Source organism: Copadichromis virginalis, linkage group LG7 (genome assembly GCF_057382275.1).
Source record: "Copadichromis virginalis isolate Kocher_CV1m ecotype Utaka linkage group LG7, C_Virginalis_male_GT1.1, whole genome shotgun sequence".
Lineage (NCBI taxonomy): Eukaryota > Metazoa > Chordata > Actinopteri > Cichliformes > Cichlidae > Copadichromis > Copadichromis virginalis.
This window is the reverse complement of record NC_140624.1, coordinates 36,554,220-36,577,233: the sequence shown is the minus strand read 5'-3', so window position 1 is coordinate 36,577,233 and position 23,014 is coordinate 36,554,220. Positions and strand designations below refer to the sequence as shown.

General features: G+C 39.7%; 1 protein-coding gene across 2 annotated transcripts; it reads left to right on the top strand.

The window, feature by feature from the left end:
* The first annotated feature begins 1,960 nt into the window (after positions 1–1,960).
* Positions 1,961–22,992, top strand: gsna (gelsolin a). 2 transcript variants are annotated; one of them, XM_085463245.1, is made up of 17 exons: positions 1,961–2,089; positions 9,925–10,121; positions 12,674–12,828; positions 13,342–13,503; positions 13,592–13,741; positions 13,821–13,910; positions 15,387–15,519; positions 15,843–16,147; positions 16,326–16,459; positions 17,113–17,203; positions 17,425–17,451; positions 19,058–19,228; positions 19,676–19,850; positions 21,324–21,445; positions 21,640–21,717; positions 21,837–21,897; positions 22,181–22,992. In XM_085463245.1, the coding sequence occupies exons 2-17, from the start codon at positions 9,926–9,928 to the stop codon at positions 22,348–22,350; spliced, it is 2,220 nt and encodes a 739-aa protein (XP_085319371.1). In that variant the 5' UTR covers positions 1,961–2,089; position 9,925; the 3' UTR covers positions 22,351–22,992. The 2 variants fall into 2 exon arrangements, with proteins under 2 accessions (XP_085319371.1, XP_085319372.1); XM_085463246.1 differs by lacking the exon at positions 17,425–17,451 and having other exon boundaries at positions 1,962–2,089.
* The last annotated feature ends 22 nt before the right edge of the window (positions 22,993–23,014 follow it).

The following is a 23,014-nucleotide window of genomic DNA, read 5'->3' as shown; positions in this document are numbered from 1 at the left end:
GCAGCCAAAGTTTCATGTAAGTCTATTTTTAAGAATCATCCACAAACCCTGCAGCTAGCTGTTTCCACTGGGATTATATATTTAGTATTCTCTAAAAACAACTCTTTCCATCACTGTCTTGGGATCATGTCTTAGCAGGAATTTTAGTCGATGATAATGCCACCACGCTAAAGCTTTTCATAATATTTAGCATTAAACACAAAGTACAGCTGAGGCTTCAATTTTATATTTAATCATAAAGCAAAAGAATAATAAATGAAAACTTTAGCAAAGCAATGATAGCTGAAGAACTAAGAGGTCAACAGCACCATCACTTGGTGGAAATGGGAGTTTAAAAATATGAATGGTGACATTCAAGTACAAGGGAAGCCTGGGGTCACCCAAATTATTAGGATTTGTCCTCCTAAGCAATGCATGCCTGTACAGATTAGCGTGCCGGTCAACTGAAGGAGCACCAAAGTATTTCATGAGGAAAATGGAAAACGCCGACCTGCTGATCAGGATGTTGCCAGAGTCATTAGCAGTCATCCTCTGAGCTTTGTAAGCAGCTGCCAAGAGATATCACTAAAAATAAAAACATGCAAAAGAACATACAGCTACCAGATTTCCTGCATGCCAGGCTGAGGGCAGCATATGTCACTCTGAAAAAGCATGGCACGAAAACAAGACTTTCTTGTTGGGATGTTTTCATCCATGACTGGACGCTCCTCTGTTTGTAAATCGTCCAGCTCCAAATATTAGCAAGAAGAAGGAAATGCACATTATTAAAAGCAATTTACAATACAGTATATCTTCAAAGCAATTTGTTCTTTTCATAAATATTTTATTAACCATGTTAACCTGGAATAATTAAATACTTTGTTTTGTTTGTTTGTTTGTCTTTTAACTGGAGAACTTCTTGAACACCTGACAAATCAAAAACAAAAGAAATCTAATATCAATTTTCATATTTGAATTTTCATTTGTAACATTTTTTTTTTGCTACATCGGGCATTTTATTCATTTATCTATTCATTTAGTTAGTTTGTTAGTTATTTGCAGTTTATTGACTAAAAATGTATTGTGCATTTTATTCTTTTTTTTTCCTGAAAAAATAACCACACTAATGTTGTAGAAGTCTCAAAAACACACGTATGTGACACTTTTTGGCTGATGCACATTTTTATGCTGCCTTGATGCTAAACTATGTTCATCATATTAGATAGTGTGAACGAGAAGCAATCATGCTTTATTTACAGGCACTCATTATCACAACATTTATTCAACATAAACTGTGTCTAAATATCCCCTAGAATAGTAAATAATAACAATAAGAATAATAATATTAACAATAGTAAGGGAAATTTCTAAGGTCTGTTTGTTATTGTTAAACATCACTCAAAAGTTAAACTAACTGCCCAGCCAACCACCTTTCTTGCTCAGTCACTCAAACAACCTTTGTCTGAGTATGCCAGTTAGGGGACTAAAAACTAGCCTGCTCTTTGCTTTTTAGGCCACAAGAGGGCCATTGATGAGCTTTTATTAGTAGAATAGGTAATAGTATGGTAGTATAGTAGTACCAGACAGGGGCAGTGTTGTTTAAGAAGCCCTCTCCTGAACGAAGAGTGAGTCGTGGCCGGAAGTTACAGTTGTGGCAGAGATTCTATTATAATACCCGTAGCAAAAGATAAATAAAAATACAATAAAAATAAACTGTCTCACATACAGGCACACAAAACCAATCAACCAAACAAAAACACCTTTGTAAGCTGTTGTTGTTGTTTTTTTCTTTTTCTTTCATAAATAATATTAAAATAAATTAAAATATTAAAATAGCCAAGCCAGTACGGAACCCCTAAATATGTAAGCAGCTATTACTTGTACCGGTTATTCTGTGCATCTTGTCCCAGCTACATTATACATAGACAGACAGATATGCAGCAGGCGGTGCAGCAGACAGGCGGAGAGGGTGTGTCATATAGTGAGTCCCGGGCCAGACCATAAAAAGCTGCTTTGCGCTCTGCTGAACTACCGACTCTGTGCTCCTGCTGCAGCTCAGGTCCACACCCGTCCGTCCGTTATAGACCCAGATCACAACCTCCGCGTTCAGGTAAGGTTTGTGTTATTAACCCACGTTATTCGAAGAAAATATGTAGCCTGACGCACAGATTGCAGGATGGTAATTTGATGCGTTATTTAACGCCCGTTAGTTCTGTCTGGATTATAGGTTTAACAGAGAGAGACTAACCTACAGGGTGAAATTACGGTTTTTGTTATACTTTAACCAATATTCTTCTTATCTAATAAATAGAAAAAGTGCTAAACTTAGCTTTTAATTAGCTATAATGCAAGGCAGTGTTGCCATATAAGGACAAGTCGACGGAAACCTGAAATGTTTCCTGAAAATGCAGTGTGGATGAAAACTGACGTCACACTCTGTCTGACTGTATTTAGAGTGACTTTCATGATGTGATGCAAAAACCCAAACAACATGTTACTATAGAAACATGCTGTTTTTCAGGATCTATGGTAGAAACTGTGAGATTCTACCTAGCAGTTTTGTATCCTAAAGCTGGAGTGTCGAACATATGACCAAAGGTTGGTTGTTGCAAAGCATGAAAATTACAGAAATCATTTAACAATTTGAGTTTTATTAATAAAGTGCACCGTTATTCATGGTGTGGTGTAGCTAATATCACTACACACAAACGCAGTATTATACAAAAAGTTTTACTGGTCTTAGATTAAAATGGGTTATGTATCACCCGTGGACTAAACTGAGTGTACCCGTCTGTCCTAAACACTAGTTACTGTGCTGTGGTTGCCACAGAAATGACGAAACAGTTATGAGCAGATCCGTCACAACATCCTCTTCGTGACAGTTGTAGCGAGCATATACTGAGTTCATCAGACTGTATGATGTGTGCAGAAGTTAGAAAGAACTGAGTCAGCTCCTCACTCCAGAGATTAAGTGGTGTCTGAACTACACCCTACTTCAAATTTATACGCCTTAAACAACAGTGTGCATGCTTTCTTTAGGGCTCATCTGGGGAACAACAAGAATGAGTGCATACCAAGTTGTGGTCAGAAGTTTACATACACTTATCCCGGGCATGAATGTTATGGTAATATTGGGCTTTCAATGATGTCTTTGAACTGTTCTTTTTCCAGGGTGGAATGATTGTACAGCATACATCTTTAATACCATTCAAAAACAAGAATTGGGTGCACAAGTTGGAATTTATTTTGGATTTCTTTACTGCACACAGAGTCAAAAGTATATATATACAGGTTCAAATATGTATTTACGCTCACTATATTTGGCTAAATGTCCCTTAGTGAGTTCCACCTTGACCAGATGTTTTTGGTAGCCATCAACAAGCTTCTGGCAAAAATTCTGGCTGGATTGACCAATACTCAGAACAATGGGAAAGTCCAAGGAACTCAGTGAAGATCTAAAACAGAGCATTGTAGATTTACACAAGTTGGGAAAGTCTCTTGGAGTTATTTCTAAAGAACTACAAATTCCAAGATCATCAGTTCAAACAATTGTATGTAAGTACAAGTTACTCGGATGTGTCACCACTTTGCTGATGTCTGGAAGAAGACCCAAACTGTCACCGTCAGATGAAAGGAAATTAGTTCAGATGTTCACGAATAACTCAGGACTCACCAGTTCATGGCAGGTTCAAGCCTGCCATGAACTGGAAACTGCTGGTACACCACCATTACTGTCCACTGTGAGACGAGTTTTACATCGCCATGGACTGACCAGGGGCCAACCAAGAAAGAAGCCCCTGCTCCAAAATCGACAGCTTCAAGCTCCATTGAAACTTGCAGCTGCCCACATGGACGAGCCACATGCCTTCTGTAAAAAAGTTTTATGTTCAGATGAGAGAAATTTTGAGCTATCTGGCCACAATGACAAGAGGTATGGTTGGAAGAGTAAAAGTGAGGATTTCAAGAACACGGTACCAGTTGTCAAGCATGGTGGTGTTAGCATCACCAGTGGGGCTGTTTTGCTGTCAGTGGTGTTGGTACATTGCAGGAAATGGAAGGAATGATGAAGAAAGAAGATTACCTCTAAATTCTTCAACTTCACCTCAAATCAACAGCTAGACAATTGAAACGTGGTCACAGTTGGATGTTCCAACAGGACAATTGCTCCCAAACACACATGAAAACTGGTTTTGGAATGGATAAAACAGGCTAATGTTAATCTTTGTACAGTCTTATTTTGTGCAATAGATCATAAACATTTTATTTGTACTCAGAAATCATTTCATTGTGAAATTATTAGTGTTGTCAGCCTTAATCTCGCTAAAATGACGTTAACGCCATAACCGCATTAACGCGGCAAATCTCCGTTAGCGAGTTAACGCAGATCGCCCCATGCGAGTTGCTACACGGCGCTAACGCATTAACGAGCTGATGCCATGCAGCCCTCGCATGGAGCGAGCCCGTTAACGTTGACAGCACTAGAAATTTTATATTGTATATCAAACTTTTAACAGAATCTTACTTTAATGAGAGTACTGTGTGTCTTTATAGCAGAGCATTTTTGTATGCTAAATCTGCAGCGCCCGTCAAAGTAAGAGTGCCCCAACCACTGAAAGTGTCTGATACTTATAACTCATTGCAAACATGAACTCAATTAACAATTAATAACACTGTTAAGATAAGCAGGAGTGGATATTTTACCTGTGTAAAATAAAGGTCCTGTGAGATTTAATAGAAATTACACATTCCGGGCAGCCCCATTCAGTAGGATTAAAGTAAAATAATTTCAATAGCAGTTTTATTATTATAATTTGGCACTCAGTCTGCATTGTTGAGGCTCAAAACCAATAGAAAAAGACAACCTTTTATGTCAGAAAAGGCCAAGAGAGCTGTAAGCTGCTAAGTTCAGACAACCTGGCAGATTGACTCTGCATGAAAAATGAGAGCATGTCTTGTGTTTTTTAAATATCCATTTCCTGACCAGCTGCCTCTTGTGGTCATGCAGTCTAGTATTGACTATTGTCCCATTCTTTACAAAGTTGAGATTGTGTGTCAATGTTGTAAAGCATTTCTATGGTGGGTATGGATGGATGTTTGGCATTCAGTCACCGCAAAATTTTATTTTATGATTTGACTGTCAAATGAATCAAACACGACTAGGGATATCTAGGCTGCCTTCAACCACAAGTTAAAGTTAAGTTTAGATCTAGGTAATTTTATAAAATATTTTATTTTAAATGCCATTTAAATTAGACTTGTGAAAGTGATCATCATTGTATATGAATATATGTGAATACACCTCAAGCCCCAGAAGCCAGTCTTGTCCCATTAAGCAGCATTGACTTCTTGTAAGTCTTATGTGTAGCTCACAATGGCTTCTGATTTTTTTAAACATGCAAAGTTCTCGTAGTTCTTCCTCTAACTCTCCAATTATTAGCTTTGAATGATTTCATGGTGGATGTAATTATGTTTGTAGGATCATCAATATAACGGTCAGCTTACTTTTTAACTTCAGCTTTCTGCCTCATGTTGTCTTTGGGTACTTTAAGTGCACAGATGAACGAATGATTGCAAACTGCCAAGTTCCTGAGGCAGCAGTGCAACCACAATCATAATGACTTCTCTATAACTGATACATAAAGCAAACATTTTACTGTAGTTTTGTTACTGTGAAATTGACCACACAATATCAGGAATGTTCCTGTTTAAAAGTGTAAAATTGCATTGTTTGGGGCCATAATTGAAAAAGAAAGTAATGTGTAACACATTACTTGTTACTTAATTACTCACTGGAGAACTCACTTCATATGCGCACATACAGAGTGAAATCCCATCTTTAAAACTTTCTGCACATTACATGAGAAGAGAAGTGGTTACAGAGTTTTTCAGCTATGGCTACTCACATATTGATTGTTCCTGAAATAAGTTTCTCATATCATTTGACAGCCATCCATAAATCAGGGAGATTATTTACAAAGTCATAAACAGCCATTTTGATTCTCCTTGTCTTACACAGTGTCAACAGATGGTAGGGAAGCAGAGTGGCTATTACAGAGTCTGTACAGAGCATTATCTGATGTGTCCTGAACAAGCTACATGGCAGCTCAGCAGCCCTGAAGAGGCTGAAAGTGGCATGCATGGAGGAAATGAGTCACCAGAAATACCCCCTCCCCACACACACACACACACACACGCACACACACCATTCCTGAAGGAGGAATATTGTTTTATTTGGGAGAAACTCAGGAATGATATGCTGCCATGGCCCCCAAGAATCAAGATTTTCCAGATAACGCTATTTTGAGTTTGTTTTTGAAGAATGGACACCAGCAGACAAATCACAAGGGCTTATGTAACAGTTTATTTCTTGTCATATGAATCCAATGCTGTGACCTGCACAAGTTTCGAGTTTTCACTCGGGCCTCGAGCGAAGGCAGACACAAAAGAGAGGTTGGTGAGGATTGGGGGAGGGGATCAGATAACTGGAGCTGGAATGAGCTCTCATTCCCTGTTTGTTAGGAGGCGAAGGGGTGGTGGGTGGGTCCACAGATGAGGGGGTACAAACTGCCAGTGTGCGGCTGGTGGCAGACGCCTCCCTTCTTCAGCATGCCCGTGACTGACCACAGGTCATGTGACCGGTTCTATTTAGGCTGTGTTGAGTCAACAAACCACCGTTCCTTGAGTCACTTTATCCAGTGTGAAGCAACCCTGAATAGTAAATGACTGTTTTAGTCAGCTGCTGCCCCTCATACAAGCAAAAACATTTGTATTTGTAAGAGTCTTATTGTGCCTTAAACTTCATTCTCTAACCTTTTCCCCGTGTAAGTTTTCGTCTTCTTTTTTTCACCATTACTGGCTTTGATTCTTCAAAGGTTGCTCAGATGCTGAGTGTATCCCCTCTGATGTTTGCTTTATTAAGTCAGGGATCGTACCTAACTCTAGGATGAAAGAGCTCTGATGTGCAGGAGACAAGACAGAACATTTTTCTCCATCAGAGGAGAAGATCACAGTCACAGCCAGTCATGTTTATTTAGTGCCACAGAGATGATCATCTTCAGAATATGAAGCTGCACAGAAGTGATACTGTCTTTTCCACAAGTGGTATGTTTAAGAGGGAAGTTAGCCTACTCAGCAGCTACTAAATGAAAACCCTTCAGTTGTTAAGGAAACCTAGCTTTGTTTTCAGGTATGTTTTTGAGAATGTGATTTAGGAGGTAACCGCTCATAAAACTTGCACCCTCTACATGAGAATATTAAATGATTGTGTAATGGCCAGCTTGGGGTAAAAATATTCCCTTTACCGCTTGATTTCAAATTAAAGTGAAGCTGTTTGCAGATTTCTGGGTATGTTGGTTTCATTAAAGAAATGCTGTAGCATTGCACCAGATTTATTACCAGCTGCATGAGAGCACAGTGTTATTGTATGTCACTACAGTGTTTTGCTAGTTGCCAGGAAGTAGCCATCTTGGGAGGATGTGCTTGCTTCTGCACTTAGATGACTTTTGAAAATACATAATTGAAAAATATGAATCATCAGGTGTGTTTTGAGGATGCTATCTGGGCTCACTGATATAATAAAAATAGCTCTAAGAAATAACCAAACTTTTTTTGGGGAGGGAAATATCACTTTTTTTCTTCTTTTTCAACCTTTAGATGAACTGGCAGCAAGGTGATGATTAGCTGCTTAGCATAAAGAAAAGAGACACGCTTGGCTTTGTGCTATAATAAGTTTATGAAACACTGGGAAAGTGTTAAAAGAGAAATTTGAGGTCTTAGAGGGGGTGTTACAGCCTCTGGGGGTACAGGAAAACCTCAGTGTGGGAATAAGACATCAGGAAGTTACAACGCCCTGCATTTTTAATTTCGTCAGAGCTACGCTAGCTTCTTCCATTGCTTTAAATTATCATGCTAGGCCAGGATACAACATGCTACATGGAAGTGGTAGCTCTCTGAAACTCTCATCTAGCTCTCCAAAAAAGTTGCAAACCTTCAGCTTTTCCTATGATATTTATGGAAAGAAAGCAAGAACGAATTCAAAAGGTACTGATGATATACACTCTCACTATATAGCCTGAACAACAGCATTACAGAAACTACTGAACTCAAAAGTTTGGTTATGTAAAGGCTGAACTGTGTCATTTTGATGTTCCAGACCACAGCAATAGATCTAAACAGGAATTCAGTAGGAAATTTGGCTGGCTCGTGTTTGACAGCTTAAGTAGAAAGACTGAGGTTAGCCCATGTGGTGATCCAAGACACATAAAATCCAAATTAGAAATAGTTTCTGGGTCACTTTTGTTGTGAAATTGTTATGAAAACTCTCTACACTGTTTTTTATCAAATAAAACATATGAGAACTTTATGACCCAAGCCACTAATGTGTGTTGAAGCTTTCAGAAACTGGCTATTCAACATTGGTATCGTTAGTTAATTCTTCTTATGTGGCTAAAGAAGCATCATTTATGGTTTTGTGACCGTCAAGCTTCTCACAAGGGGAAATCTACAAGGACTGTGTATAATGCTGTGATGGCATCGCCTCATGGCTTCAGATCTTTCCCGTCCAGCCAAACCTGTGTGTAGTTATGGAAGGTCAGGTGGTGCCTGGCCTCGTATGACTCCAGGAAGCTTCTGTTTTGACTGCATGTGTTTCACTGTGAAATTATCCGCCTGCTTTTCCATCTCAAACCATTCCTTAGCTACAAAGTAATGTGCACTGAGTTTGACATAAGAAGAGAGCACAGATGGGGGGGAAAGAAGCCCCACGTTTGTTGGCTTGGTTGCATGAATTCGGAGCCACTTTCCTCTTCCCGGGTCAATAACAGATTCCTGCCATGTTTGTGGGCAGGCGCCTGCCTAGAAGAATGGCCGATTCTTGCTTCAGTGTGCATGCAAATTGAAAGGCAGTACACGAGCAGCATTCCTGTGGAAAACTAGGTTCTGTGTTTGTTTTGAACTGCATGAACTCTAGTTTATACAGTTTTATAACATCTAAACTTGATATTGTAGTTTGGGTTAGAGCACTACTCCACTCCACTGCAGAAAAAATGTTACCTCTGTAGTGTTTATGTCGTAACAAGCAGCTGGTATAGGATGCTGTGACTGTGTGGGCTGTTGATCTTTACTGCAGAATTTGTAGCATAATTTTGTTTAAATTATTGCCTCGTCGTGGTATGAATTGTGTTGTTGGCATTAGAATTTTTTACCCAAACAACATAACAGCTGCAAAAAGTGAAAAACTATTCAAATTTTAACCACTTTTCTTTTTTTAAACAGGATGCCCCGCTCTCATTTTAGCATCTGAGACATCCGCTCAGGCGTTCCAGAAGGCAGTAGGCAGTAATCTAGTGTAGCACAGGCACCTACTTGAAACTGTTTGTGGGTGGCATTATGTCAGACATGAATGAATGGGTCTATGTGTGTGTCTGTGTGTGTGTTTATGATTGGACAGATGTCTCTGAGCAGATTTGTCCACTATGTAGTTATCTAAAGACACATTTAAAGGCTTTTTTAAACCCCTGGTTGCAGGATATACAAATAGACAGTTATACAGAAACACAGAAGTGTTTCTATTGCCAACCATCACTAACAGTTTATGATGATAACAATGAGTCATAACTGCCATGGCTTCCTCTTGCTGCTCTCTAGAGGAAATACCCTGAGCACAGTGGATGAATCACTCTGCTCTGTATTAATACTTAACTAGAACAAAGCTTTATCTTTATATTCATGGCAACCACTGAGCTTTAAGGGGAGTGGCTTTTATAGCTCTCATGTGGGCAGTGTCTGCTTCACTTTGTAAAGTTATTACAACCTCTGCAAGTTTTATTGGTGCAGTAGCCTTTTGACCAACTAAGTTTATTGTTTAGCTCATTGACCTGCATTTGTTTTTGGCCTGTGCAGTAGCAAAAGCCCTTAACTTAAGGTCTGTGACTTCCCTGAATGCAGGATGGCAGCGCACCACCCAGAATTTGAGCGAGCTGGACAGCAGCCAGGCCTCCAGGTGTGGAGGGTGGAGAACTTTGACCTGGTGCCTGTCCCTGAGAACCTGCGCGGGGGATTTTACACCGGAGATGCTTACCTCATCCTCAATACTATCAAACAGCGCTCCGGGAGCCTGCAGTACGACCTCCACTTCTGGTTGGGTGAGTGCCGTGAAAGGGAAATGATCTCTGGGTTATTACTCAGAGTCGACCATTATAACTGGAAGGGATACCATACAGTGCTGTTCTTTCTTTTGGATTATTCAAATGTGAAAGTAAACCACGAATATCACAGGTCACACTGAGGCTGAGCACAAAACCCCTAGTAGCACATGGGAGACATGCCTTTTTGTATTTGTTTCCATTGTGATGTGGCAAAAAATAAAGATGATCTCAGTTTTCCAGTGTGATCTTCTTTGACTTGCAAAGCAGATGAGGAACAGTACGAGGATGAAGGCCCTGGAAAATAATTTTGCCCGTTGTTGCTGCTGCAGTGGAGAGGCTGAAACTAGTCAGGACAGTGAGTCATGTGCCATAAAGCAACAGAAAGCCACATGGCTCATTGGCAAACAGTTTTATCAGATAATAAGCTGTATCATTTCTATCAGATTGTGAAACGAATGAGGGTTGGTGTTTAATAGTAGATGTTTTTTTCATGCATTTAAAACCTAATAAGGACTAAATGTAGATATTCTCAGTGACAAATGAAGTATGGAGATCCCTAAAAAAGCTGATTAGTGTAAAAGATGACCTTTTAAGCTAAAGTATTAGTGAACATGAGTTTGAACTCATAAACAGGATTATTATGAAAATTATTTTACTTTATTGCATATTTAAAATGATTCGTGGTTTTTGTAGAGGAGGTCAGCCTGATGTTAGTGAGAAGGTGAGCACAGGAGTCCAGGCAATCTTGGCCAGAGTGGAGAGCTGAAGTAGGAAGAGCAAATAAGGTGAGAGGCAGGTCAGCCAAAGAAGAATGTGACAGGTGGAGCCGCCCTGCAGATAATTGGTTTTGAATACCACGTGAAGACCTGGTGCACAGGTGCAAAGGAAAATAAATTCCTGGAAATTGAAATACCTGGAAGTGAGAACTAAAACGTAGCCTGACTGCATGCTATGAGAATTTGCCTGTTAAATTACAGTACAGCACTGTACTGGCAGCTGGTTGTGTCAGCTGTTATCTGCCACTAGGTAATATAACATTTACATAACGAAAGAAGACTTTGCTGTATAGATTACAGGTTTCCCTTTTCTAACACAATTAGCTCCTATTATACATAATATTCATAGAGATTTTATGATTTTACGATAAAGCTCTACATCTCCATCCACAGCAATAAAAATCAATCACAGATCATATTGTAAAAAACACACCTTTACCAGTATTCACAAAGAATTTGCTGTGCAAACTCTTGTATTTTTACAGGAGTTTGGTATAACCATTTACTATTGCGCACTATCATTTAGGATGCCGATCTGTTTGGCTGAGTGTGAAGTGAAAAGCCAGCGGGTGTTTTGGAGAGATGACCAGTCGGTGTCATTCCCAGATGCACAATAACACTCACACATGCAAACCCAAAACCGAGAGGGAGGAAAGGGGGAAAAAAGCAGAGGAAAGAGGAGGAAGTGCTGCCAGTAATGCAACATAATGTCTTACATTGAAGTGCTGAAAATTTAAACCGTGCATGCAAAAGTTTGTAGATTATTTCACCAACGACTTACCCAATACAGTTTAATGTATAACTATTTATGACGGTTTAAAATAAAAAAAACCTTTATGTCAAGGGAAAATTTTAAAGCACTAGGAGCTTTACAGAGAAAACTAAATTAATTATATACTATATACTTCTTTATTTGATTAAAATTGGGAGATAAGATAAGATAAGATAAGATAAGATAAGATAAGATAAGATAAGATAAGATAAGATAAGATAAGATAAACCTTTAGTAGTCCCACACGTGGGAAATTTTTGGTCACGGCAGAAAATACAAGAGCAGTAAAAAATTAAGAGAAAAAGAGAAAAACAATAGAATAGAATAAGATAAACAGAATAACATACTATACAAAATAGAAAGAATACTATATACAATAGAATAAGTACTATACAAATAGAAAACAATACTGTACTAATAGAATAAAATACTTTGTTAAATAGGGAAAATGGGGAAAATTGCCCTGTCTGTGTGCACATTGCACATGAGGGAGACAGGGCAAAAGTTATAATTGTGTATTGGATGTGTCCAAACCAACATTGATGTTCTGGTAAGATAATCATCTTAATCACCAAACATTTTCATTTCCAATTTCAAATCCCAGTTAGTTGTCACTGTTTGTATCTGTGCTGTGTGTGTTGGTATTAATAATGGGAAATGGGTATTACTAGGTAACGCATTATTTACACTGCTGAGTCAGATTATTAATTTTATTTTGTTTTCGTAAGCTTGATTGATCTTGGCACAGACAGTTTACCAATAAGCAGGATGTGATGTAATCCACCCACATGCTGATGGACTACACTGTGTGCCCATAAATAAAACAATGTTACATGTATTAATGTGACCCGCTGCTGCTCTTACATATTGATCTCCTAACTGACTGAAGTCCTCACTGGGAGAACTGGTCAGACACAAAATATGGCTAACTGGGTTATTTTTCAGCAGAACTGTGAGGGCTGGATTTAAGATGGATCCCTTCTTTGGTTTCTCTCGCACAGGTGATTTCTGCACCCAGGATGAGAGCGGCTCAGCAGCCATCTTTACGGTCCAAATGGACGATTTCCTCGGGGGGAAACCCATCCAGTACCGTGAGGTGCAGGGACACGAGTCCAAAACCTTTCTGGGCTACTTCAAGTCTGGAATCAAATACATGGTAAGATGTCACTGTTGAACTAGCAGAAACATTTGAATTTACCTAAGAGGAATATGATAAATGATTAGAGGGGTGTGTTTCCTTTATTTTTTTGATGCTTTTAAAACCAGGCTCATGTAAAGAAATACTTTATATTTATCACATATTTTGAAACAGAATCTCAGTTCCTTTATTCGTTCACTGTTACATGAAACATCTGCTGTAAATTTAGATGTTTCACATGCATAGAAACAAATCCCCGTAGTTGGCTCCATAGTATACTGTAAGGTGCAAAAATAGAAGATTTGATCATTTTGATAAGGGTTCAAGCTGTGTAAGTGAAATATTGATATATGAGGATTTTTCTGTACAGTTTCTATGTGTATGTACGTTTTTGCCACAGATGTGTCAAGAGGGCAGTAAATTTGCAGAGAGAACAGGGCTCAAAAAAACATTTTATTATTTACAGTTGGAGTGACTTTACTTTCATTTATTTATTTTATTTCACTTTTAAATGCGACGCTCATATTGCAGAAAGGAGGCGTGGCATCTGGTTTCAAGCACGTTGTCACCAATGAGGTGTCGGTGCAGCGAGTGCTCCAGATTAAAGGACGCCGCGTGGTCAGGGCAACGGAGGTGCCGGTCAGCTGGGACAGCTTCAACACGGGAGACTGTTTCATCCTGGACCTGGGAGATGTAAATCTTATACATAGATCTTATCTTAAAAAATGACTTGTAAAAGCTCTTCTTCATTCAATCCACTGTCTTTCCTTTCACCCCACAGGAGATTTACCAGTGGTGTGGCTCCCAGAGCAACCGCTTTGAGAAGCTGAAGGCTACTCAGGTTGCCAAGGGGATCCGTGATAATGAGCGCAGTGGGAGGTCTCGAGTTTATGTCTGTGATGAGGGGGTGGAGAGAGAGAAGATGATAGAGGTGCGATCAGTGCATTATGAGATCAAATTTAGGTCTTCAGGCGTCGCTTTTTTATTAAAATCTCTGCCTCTGTCCTCAGGTGTTAGGTCCCAAACCAGATCTACCAGCTGGAGACTCGGATGACATCAAAGCTGATGCTTCAAACAGGATGAGGGCTAAACTCTACAAGGTCAGAGCATGGATTTGTTAAGAAAAAAGCAACAACACAGAAACAAACATGGCGTTCACTCACTTAGAAACGTGCCTGGCACATGAGCAAGGAAAGTTTTTGTTCCTGTGTTTGTGCACAGGCTGATTATGTGGCTTCTTCAACATAAAAAATGTTGGTTGCTAGAAATGGACCTCTAAACACCAATACAGAAACCTCATTATAAAAGGATAATAAAGTTATTTATGATGAATTAATATATTCATGATTCATTGTGAACAACAACAATTTACAAGTGACCACAAACGTTTTAGTTTAGTTCCAGAACGATGCACCCAAAGTACTAAAAATAAAGTAGATTAAAAAAAATGTAGTAAATGTTTTGTTAATTTTGCACATATATACACTCACACTTTATTAGGTACACCTATTCAACTGCTTATTAACACAAGTAATCAGGCAATCCAGACAGCAGCTGCATGCATCTAGGCAGGTAGACATGATTAAGACGACCTGCTGAAGCATCAGAATGAGAAAGAAAAAAGATTTAAGTGACTTTAAACTTTAAATATGGCGGGTTTGTACGAGTATTTCAGAAACTGCTGATCTGGGGTGATTTTTCCACTCAACCATCTCTATAGTTTACAGAGAGTGGTCTGAATAAGGGATAATGTTTGTGCTGAGAGAAAGGCAACAGTTACTCAAATAAGCACAACAAAGTATGCAAAAGAGCATCTCTGAAGAGACAATATGTCAAATCTTGAAGCAGGTGGGCTAGAGCAGCAGAAGGTCACACCACAAAGCCACAGTATACCTGAGATATATTGCTGACAATTCTTTATTACTAGTGTACACATCAACTGATGACAGCTTCAAGTAAGGTAACATCCCATGTCAGAAAGCTCAAATCATCTCAAAGTGGTTTCTTGGGCAGGCCTCACTGTACCTCCACAGTCACCATCATGGGATGCTGTCATACCAATCTATCTGCCAATAAATCTCTGAGGAATGTTTCCAGTACCTTGCTGAAAGAGTGTCCAAACCAGTAAAAGGAAAGTGTACCTAATAAAGTGACTAGTAAGTGTAAATCGATATAGTCCAAAAATACAAACTCCCTATCAGGAATACACATTTAGGTAATAATTAAGGTAAAACTATAATGTGTTAGAGAGTAGGAAACATTTTGTGGGTTATTTTAGAAAAATATAAAATTTTTCTAAACTAACCCCCAAAATGTTTCCTACTGCAGCCCCTTTTTTGTGATCATTCATCAGTTAAAATATAAAGTACTGAGCGTCATATTTCTAAGATTCATAGAGTAAAATTGCCAGCTGACATCAATTAAGAGACGTATCTTTTATAAAACCCTTGCTCATATTTGCCTGGCTTAAAAGATCAAGAGGAAGCAGCGTCTACAGCAGCCTTTCAATCTCCTGAAAAGCGGTACTTTTCCCTGCTTGGCAGCTCCTTCATCCTCCTTCCCATCCTCCCCTGCAGGTGTCCAATGCTACCGGAGCCATGTCGATTACTCTCGTGGCAGCAGAGAACCCTTTCGCTCAGAGCACCCTGGAGTCTGGTGACTGCTTTATCCTGGACCACGGCTCTGATGGAAAGATCTTTCTCTGGAAAGGTCAGTGCAGGGTGGTGCAGCGGACTCAAGAAATGGCTCTTGGCTGAGCTGCTTTTTTCCACTCTTGCAGACAACACAGCTGTCTCATATCGTTCTTAGCAAAAGCGCAAATACGTGCATTTCACAAAAGTTAAACTATTTACCTTCTCGTTACCAACTCTTCAACTTTCAGAACTCTTTTGTAATATTTATATTAGTGCTGAAGTCAATGCACCAAATGACCTTTCTCACCCAGGTTTAGAAATAATTTCTGGCCTCCTTTTTTGATTTTCAGTAACATTTCTCCATTTCGTTCTCCAGTATTTAATGTCTTTTCTCTTCAGGCAAAGACGCCAACATGGAAGAGCGGAAAGCAGCGATGAAGGCAGCAGACGAATTCATCAAGAAGATGGGTTACCCCAAACACACACAGGTCCAGATCCTGCCTGAGATGGGCGAGACGCCGCTCTTCAAGCAGTTCTTCAAAGACTGGCGCGATAAAGATGAGACTGTGGGCCTGGGTGTGGCCTACATCGCTAACAGCATCGCAAAGATTGAGAAGGTGCCTTTCGATGCCGCCACCCTACATGAATCCTCCGCCATGGCCGCCCAGCATGGCATGGTGGACGATGGCAGCGGAGAGAAACAGGTGGGGGTTTGTCATTCAGCTTGTGATTATGTGTCAGATTTGCTTTCAGTGCTGCCTGTGTGTGTCATTACTTTCCATTCCAGTAGGGGGAGCAGGTGCACCTTGAAATCTACAGCCTACTAAATGTGATTTTTTTTTAATTTTACGTTTTCCATGTTATTCTTTTCCCCCCTCTTAGATCTGGCGTACAGAGGGATCTGACAAAGTCCCAGTGGATCCATCCACTTATGGACAGTTCTATGGAGGAGACAGCTACATCATCCTTTACAACTACTCTCATGGAGGGCGCCAGGGACACATCATCTACATGTGGTGAGACATAAATTTGTCAAGACTGTGGAACCATAATTAGAGTCTGTATCGTGAAGTTACCTGTCATCAGACTATAGCACTAAAATATAAGCAGCCGGCGTGGAGCTGGAGTATTATTTTTTTTAGATAATTAGCAGGGTCTGATCAGATTTACTGATTCATAAGCAAACATCGAGGCTGAGGAGTCAGAAATAAATTTGTAGGTACATTACATTTGTAAAGCACAAAGGGATTTCACATAGAAATTTATACATTATGAAGTTGTTATTTTGCACTCATCGCATCCCCCTTTCAGAGCTAGTTCAGTCACTGGAGCTTAAACTTGTTGCCACAAATTTAAGTATCAGTCATTCAATACTATAAAAAGGGGGATATATTTTCTTTTTGGTAGCACTGAATTTAATGTAATAGTCACTGGAAATAAACAAATCATAGTTCAGTTTTGCACTTTTGTTTCACTGTGAAAAGTACGCGGAGGAAAGATTGAGAAGGTGTGAAGTTCAGAAAGTTCAGCGAGAGACACAAAGTTGATATATATTAGATTAATCACAGTCATAAATCTTATTGGTTGGGCTGTAAGCATATGCTGTGTCCAAGTCAGTTCCTCTTGTTATGTTTGAATGCTGAGCTGATAAACTCATCTTGTTTTCCAGGCAGGGAGCGGACTCCAGTCAGGATGAAATTGGGGCTTCTGCGATCCTCGGCGCACAGCTGGATGAAGAACTCGGCGGCGGTCCTGTGCAGGTACAACATATTGTTCTTTTAGCGTGCTTCTGTTTTTTTTTTCCATATGCTTATATATTATTTGATCTTCCCTGTCATCAACGACTCTGCTCACGTCTGGCTTCCTTAGCACGTCCTGTCTGACTTTTACATCCTTTCACTGTGTTCCCTCTTCCTCATGGTTTCCGTGCTGCTGCTCATTTCCTCACTTGCTTGGTTTCTGGCCTTTTCTATCTCCTCAGGTTGTTGGCGCTCCTATAACCACTCAGGTATTTTTCCTTCATTCCTTCCCTGCTCCTCATCTTCACTAAGGGACTCATGTGTTTCGTGTCCAGAGCCACAGCAAAAATAGAAGCAACAAGGACATATTCTCTCGATTCTCCCATTCTTTATAATTACTGGAGGGTATTGTGTTATTCATTTTTGAGAAGTCCTTTCAGGTTTAGTGACTGTAATAATGAGCTAAAGTGAATTTCAAATGAAAACGACTCGTTGAAACACAAACAGGACATTCCACTGTGGAGTTTCATGGGAGGCTCCCTCCTTCTCTGTCGCCAGCTCGGTCTGCTAGCATAAATAAGCCACACTACTTTTTTCCTTTGTCCTGAACTGATGTCACACCAACATTATGATGCCTTAGCCTGTCTGTGAGGCCTAAATATTCATGAGTGGCTCTGAACTCATACGAGTCTTTGGTCATTCACTGCTCACTCCTCGCGTGTGCATGTACGGCCTTCTTATTGTCCGTGTGTTGTGGCACGACTCTGTATGTGTTTGAATTTGTGTGTAGGAATCAGCAGCAGTCCCAGTTATTTGTCCTCATGTTCCTGATTCCTCATCTTGCAATTACCAAACACTTTTTGCATTTGCTCATCTGTCAAACTAAACTGAATCACAGGCTGTACTTAAGGATGAGCATAGCAAGCGTGATGTCACCTGTTGGTCAAGTTCTGGCCTGAAGCCAGAGTTTGAGCTTTTCTTTCACCTCTGTCTCATTTGAGAAATCGCTCCCATTGCAGGGACTTGTCAATCACGAGATGCATATGCTACATTAATAATGATAATGAGCATTATGTTATGTTAAGTAAGACTTGCTACGCTGTCCAAAACCTTGTCAGGAAAGTTTCTACTCAGGTCATAGCAAAGTCCCAGTGGATCCAAATTGAGGAGCAGTGCTGGTTTCTCATAGATTTTAGAGGCTTTTTTCACTAAGAGAAGTTGCCCCCTTCTGACCATTAAATAGAATGCATTTATAAGCATTAAGGAATTTTCACACTTGTATATACAGTCTATGAACTCAACTTTAATCTATCAGCAACTGCAGCAAGCCAAAAGCATCAAATGTCAAATATTTGAAGGAACAGCAGAACATAAAAAAGCATGTTGGCTTTCTATGTTAAACTTCATGTAATACAAATAGTTTCTCCCTGTAAACTCATCAGTAAATATTTATCTCTTCTCTGTTTGCCCCAGCAAGCTCAGGATTAGTGTAATGTGCAGTGCTTACTGAATTAGAGGAACCACTGACTGCAACACCTCAGAGTTATGACTGTTTATTACAAAAAACCGCAGACTGTTTTCGACATACCTTATCTTCACCGTGGTTACTAATATCACAGATCTCGCTCTCACCTCAGGGTATGGCATGATTTGGCTCTGTGCTGCCATCTTGCGTCAGTGGTGGGAACTGCTGCAGACTTTTTTTCCACACCTTGTTGATGCATATTTCACAGGACACAATTAGGGAGGATGTGTCTGCAGTGATTTGGTAGCACCGCTTGTAACATCAAAATGCATGAGGTATTTTTCGATATGAATTGCTGTGACAACAACTTCATTAGATGCAGAGATTTAAATTCGGTATTTGTGTATCAGGTGAGGGTGGTGCAGGGGAAAGAGCCGGCCCATTTGATGAGTCTGTTTGGAGGAAAGCCCATGATTGTGTACAAGGGAGGAACGTCCAGAGAAGGAGGTCAGTCCGCTCCAGCTGAGACTCGACTCTTCCAGGTGCGCTCCAACTCTGCAGGACACACACGAGCTGTGGAGGTGAGAGGAAACGTCTCATTCATTACCTGAATTTAATCATTCCTCGATTATTTAATTTTTTTCTTCTCTCTTTTGCAAAACAGTTTCTAACAGATTTCTGAAATATTTGTTTTCTAATCTAATAAGCACTGTCCATTAACAATGAAGTAACAATTAGAGGTTTTAAAGGAAAGCAGAAGCACTTCATACTTGAAGTTTTTTTTAAGTATTCAGTAAATGGTTGAAGGGTATTTAAGAGGAAAAGGGAAAAATGCATAGTAAGAATGGAAAACACCGATGTCCTTTCCTTTAAAATATCCTCTCGAATTGGTGTTAGAGGGCATAAAATGTCAAATAAAGCATTATGCTAGCATGAATATTGGTAAAAATGAAAAACCACCAACACTTAAGAAGGTCAACGTACAACAGCTCCTCATGATAACTTGCAATATCTCTGTTTCTATGCAGCTTGACGTGCAGGCATCAAACCTAAACTCCAATGATGCTTTTATTCTGGTGACCCCCGGCAACTCCTTCCTGTGGGTGGGAGTGGGTGCCAGCGACACAGAGAAGCAGGGAGCTCAGCAGCTGTGTGACATCCTGGGCGTGTCTGTCTCCGAGCTGTCCGAGGGAGGAGAGAGCGGTGAGGAAACAGGATAAACACAGTTACCTCCACTATCATTTTCTCTCCTTTATTTAATTTTTTTGCTGCATTTAAGTCAAGCTGAAACCCAACAGCTGTTAACATACTCAGAACTGTATCTGTGTCAGCTACAAAGTGTGGTCTGGCTGTTAAAATAGCGCTTTAATGCGAGGCTAAATAGCTCCCTTTTTGTATTTCGGCTAAGCGCTTATGTTCATCCATATTGAAACAAAGCAGACTTGATTGCATCACCCCTTCTGATGTTGTCAGAAGTCTTGCTATTTGCTTTCCAAGCTCAAGAAGAAGAAACTCCCTGCTAACAGGTTCACATATAAAAACACCTCAGGCTACAACATAACAGATTCAATTTTTCATAAACACCCTGCTTTTGAGGACTGGCCTCGGCTGGGGCCTCGCAAAAGACAAACGAGAAATTCACCATTTTATTTCTGATGGTTGAAAAGATTTTCTATTCAAAATTGATGCTGTACTGTGCAGGTACCTGCTGTTTCACAGATGCTGGTTGCAAATTTACATTTACACTTTGTTTTATTTTGCTTTATTTTACCCTTAAAGATGCTCTAACAATAATTTTGTATATTAAAAATTGATTAAATAGCTGTATAGCTGGAAGGGCAAGAATAATTGTAACAAAAACTACACAATATTGCAAACACCTCAGCAGGTCCATTAAGCTTTTAGCTCCTGGTTTGTTTCATTCTTTATATATGTTTACAGGTATTTTTTTTTTTTGGTCTATGGCAGGTGATGTAACAGCACTCACATTTTCAGTGCTCTTATCTCACCTGTAAACCACTGCTCACTTGACGAAAACCACCAGTTTCCACATGGGCAAAATAAAATGAATAAATAGCAAAATAAGGTTGCCCAACTAAAGTCTATGTGTGGGGAAACACTGCAATTGCACTTACCAGACACTTTATTAGGTACACCTATTCAACTGGTTGTTAATGCAGATATTTAATCAACCAATCACACGGCAGCAACTCAGTGCATATAGGCATGAAAGCATGGTCAAGATGATGTGTTGGAATTTGAAGCGAGAGCCAGGATTGGGAAGAAATGGGATTTAAGTGTCAGACTGGCTGACCTGAAATTTTCAGAACACATTTTCCCACATGCACATCTCTTATCCCACTGCCTCCCAGTGCAAATAGAGGAATTTGTGTGTGATGACAGTGAAATCACTGGAACATCTGTCCACTAACAGATACTTCTAGCAGTTACCTCAGTTAAAAATAGTGATAACCTGATAATGTAAACCAAGCATTTTGTTTTCTTCCCCATTAGACAGAACCAGACTTACTTCCAGGTTTTATGCTAAACTAAAAACCTGATTTGGCTTTGTACCAACAAAAAAGGAACAGAGTTACCCAAATGTCAAACTATTGCTTTGCCCTCTTACAAATTCTGATGGTTGTAATAGCTTGAAGTGTTTCTGTCGTTTTACAGATCAGTTCTGGGAGGCTCTGGGTGGAAAGACGGAGTATCGCACCTCCACTAGACTCAAGGACAAGATGGATGCTCATCCACCCCGTCTCTTTGCTTGTTCCAATAAGACTGGAAACTTTATAGTACGTTTTCTTCTCCTGCTGGATTGGTTTTGTCCTATTCTGACTCGAGTTTTCAAGTCTTTGGTATTGCACGAGCATGTGCAGGATGTCAAGAATATTTCAAAGTACCTGCTGAAAACAGTGCACTGTGTCTTTATTTGTCGTTACGTGTACATAAAAATAAAGCCCCCTTAAATCCGTCTTCTTCTTCTTAGATTGAGGAGGTACCAGGTGAGATGACCCAAGATGACCTTGCCACTGATGATGTCATGATCTTGGACACCTGGGAGCAGGTAAAAAACAAGCTGACTGCCTTTGCTGTACTATATGCATTCAGAGCAGAATCAGTGCCCACAAAAAGAATAAACTCCACAATAAACCTTTATTTATTTGGGTTTTTTTTTATTCTTAGGTGTTTGTCTGGATTGGAAATGAGGCCCAAGAGGAGGAGAAGACTGAAGCTATGGCATCTGGTGAGCAAATATGAGGAGAAAGAACAATGCCATGTGGAATAGGAGACGAGAAATACAGCTGGCATTGCAAATTATCTAACACAACATCAATCATTAGATAAAAAAAATTAAAACTTAATCAAAAAACAGAATGTATTTATTTAAAAGACATCATAATTACTGATACATGCATTAACAGCAAAGTGCCCCATAACTAGAGCAGCAGTGTCACCAAGAGTCAAAGCATAAAGCATCTTCTGCTACCCTTTTAATCCTTGTACTAATTCAAACTCGTCTTCCTCAGCGGTCCGTTACATCGAGACAGATCCGGCCAAGAGAGACCCGAGGACGCCCATTGTCAAAATCAAGCAGGGCTTCGAGCCGCCCACGTTCACTGGCTGGTTCCTGGGCTGGGACTACGACTACTGGACCACCGACCCTCTGGAGCGCGCTATGGCTGAACTGAACATCTGAACATTCCCTTGTTCCCACCTCTCTGCCCCGACCTGTCACCGTGTAGCAAGATCTTTTTTTTTTAAGCTACACGTGCCCTTTTCTTTTTTTAACGAATCACTGTTTTTTTTTTCACTTTGTCTCAAATGCTACTGTTGTGCCTTGAAACCAGTGAAATCATCCAGTACAAATAGAACTTCAACAGATACACAGGCTTTCCTTTAGGATTTGCACTACATATAGCCTCAAACTACGACTCTCATTCAAGGCGATTTTCCCATGTTTGACAATAAAAACCTGTTTACTAGCAAAATATAACAAACATAAAAGAAGACAGTTTAAAGTTTGGTTTTCCTGCAATATTACAAAAGCTACTGCCAAGAAAACAGCTTATAAAAAGCAATACAACCAATGCCTTAGAATGATTTCCTTGAGCTTACAGTAAGCTTGTTTTTTAAAGGGTACTGTCTTTATTGATGTTTTTGTACCTTTAGATGTTATATTTATTTTAAAATAATGCCACAGATTCTAACCCAGGAAGCTTGTGTTCTGCTGCGGTGTCTTTTAGTGGAAAACCACTGCTTTGCTTCTTTATTAGCTCCACTTTCTGTGGCAATTTCTAAGGTTTCCTGTAATCAATTCAATAAACCAAATTAAAATATACCAGCTGTTTTCTGCCTCTGCT

Bases quoted from the DNA above. Each gene is read 5' to 3' on its own strand.
- gsna (XM_085463245.1), top strand. From the start codon at position 9,926: ATGGCAGCGCACCACCCAGAATTTGAGCGAGCTGGACAGCAGCCAGGC. The intron at 12,829-13,341 runs GTAAGATGTCAC...CTCATATTGCAG, and splicing joins AGTCTGGAATCAAATACATG to AAAGGAGGCGTGGCATCTGG. The intron at 17,452-19,057 runs GTATTTTTCCTT...TTTGTGTATCAG, and splicing joins GCGCTCCTATAACCACTCAG to GTGAGGGTGGTGCAGGGGAA.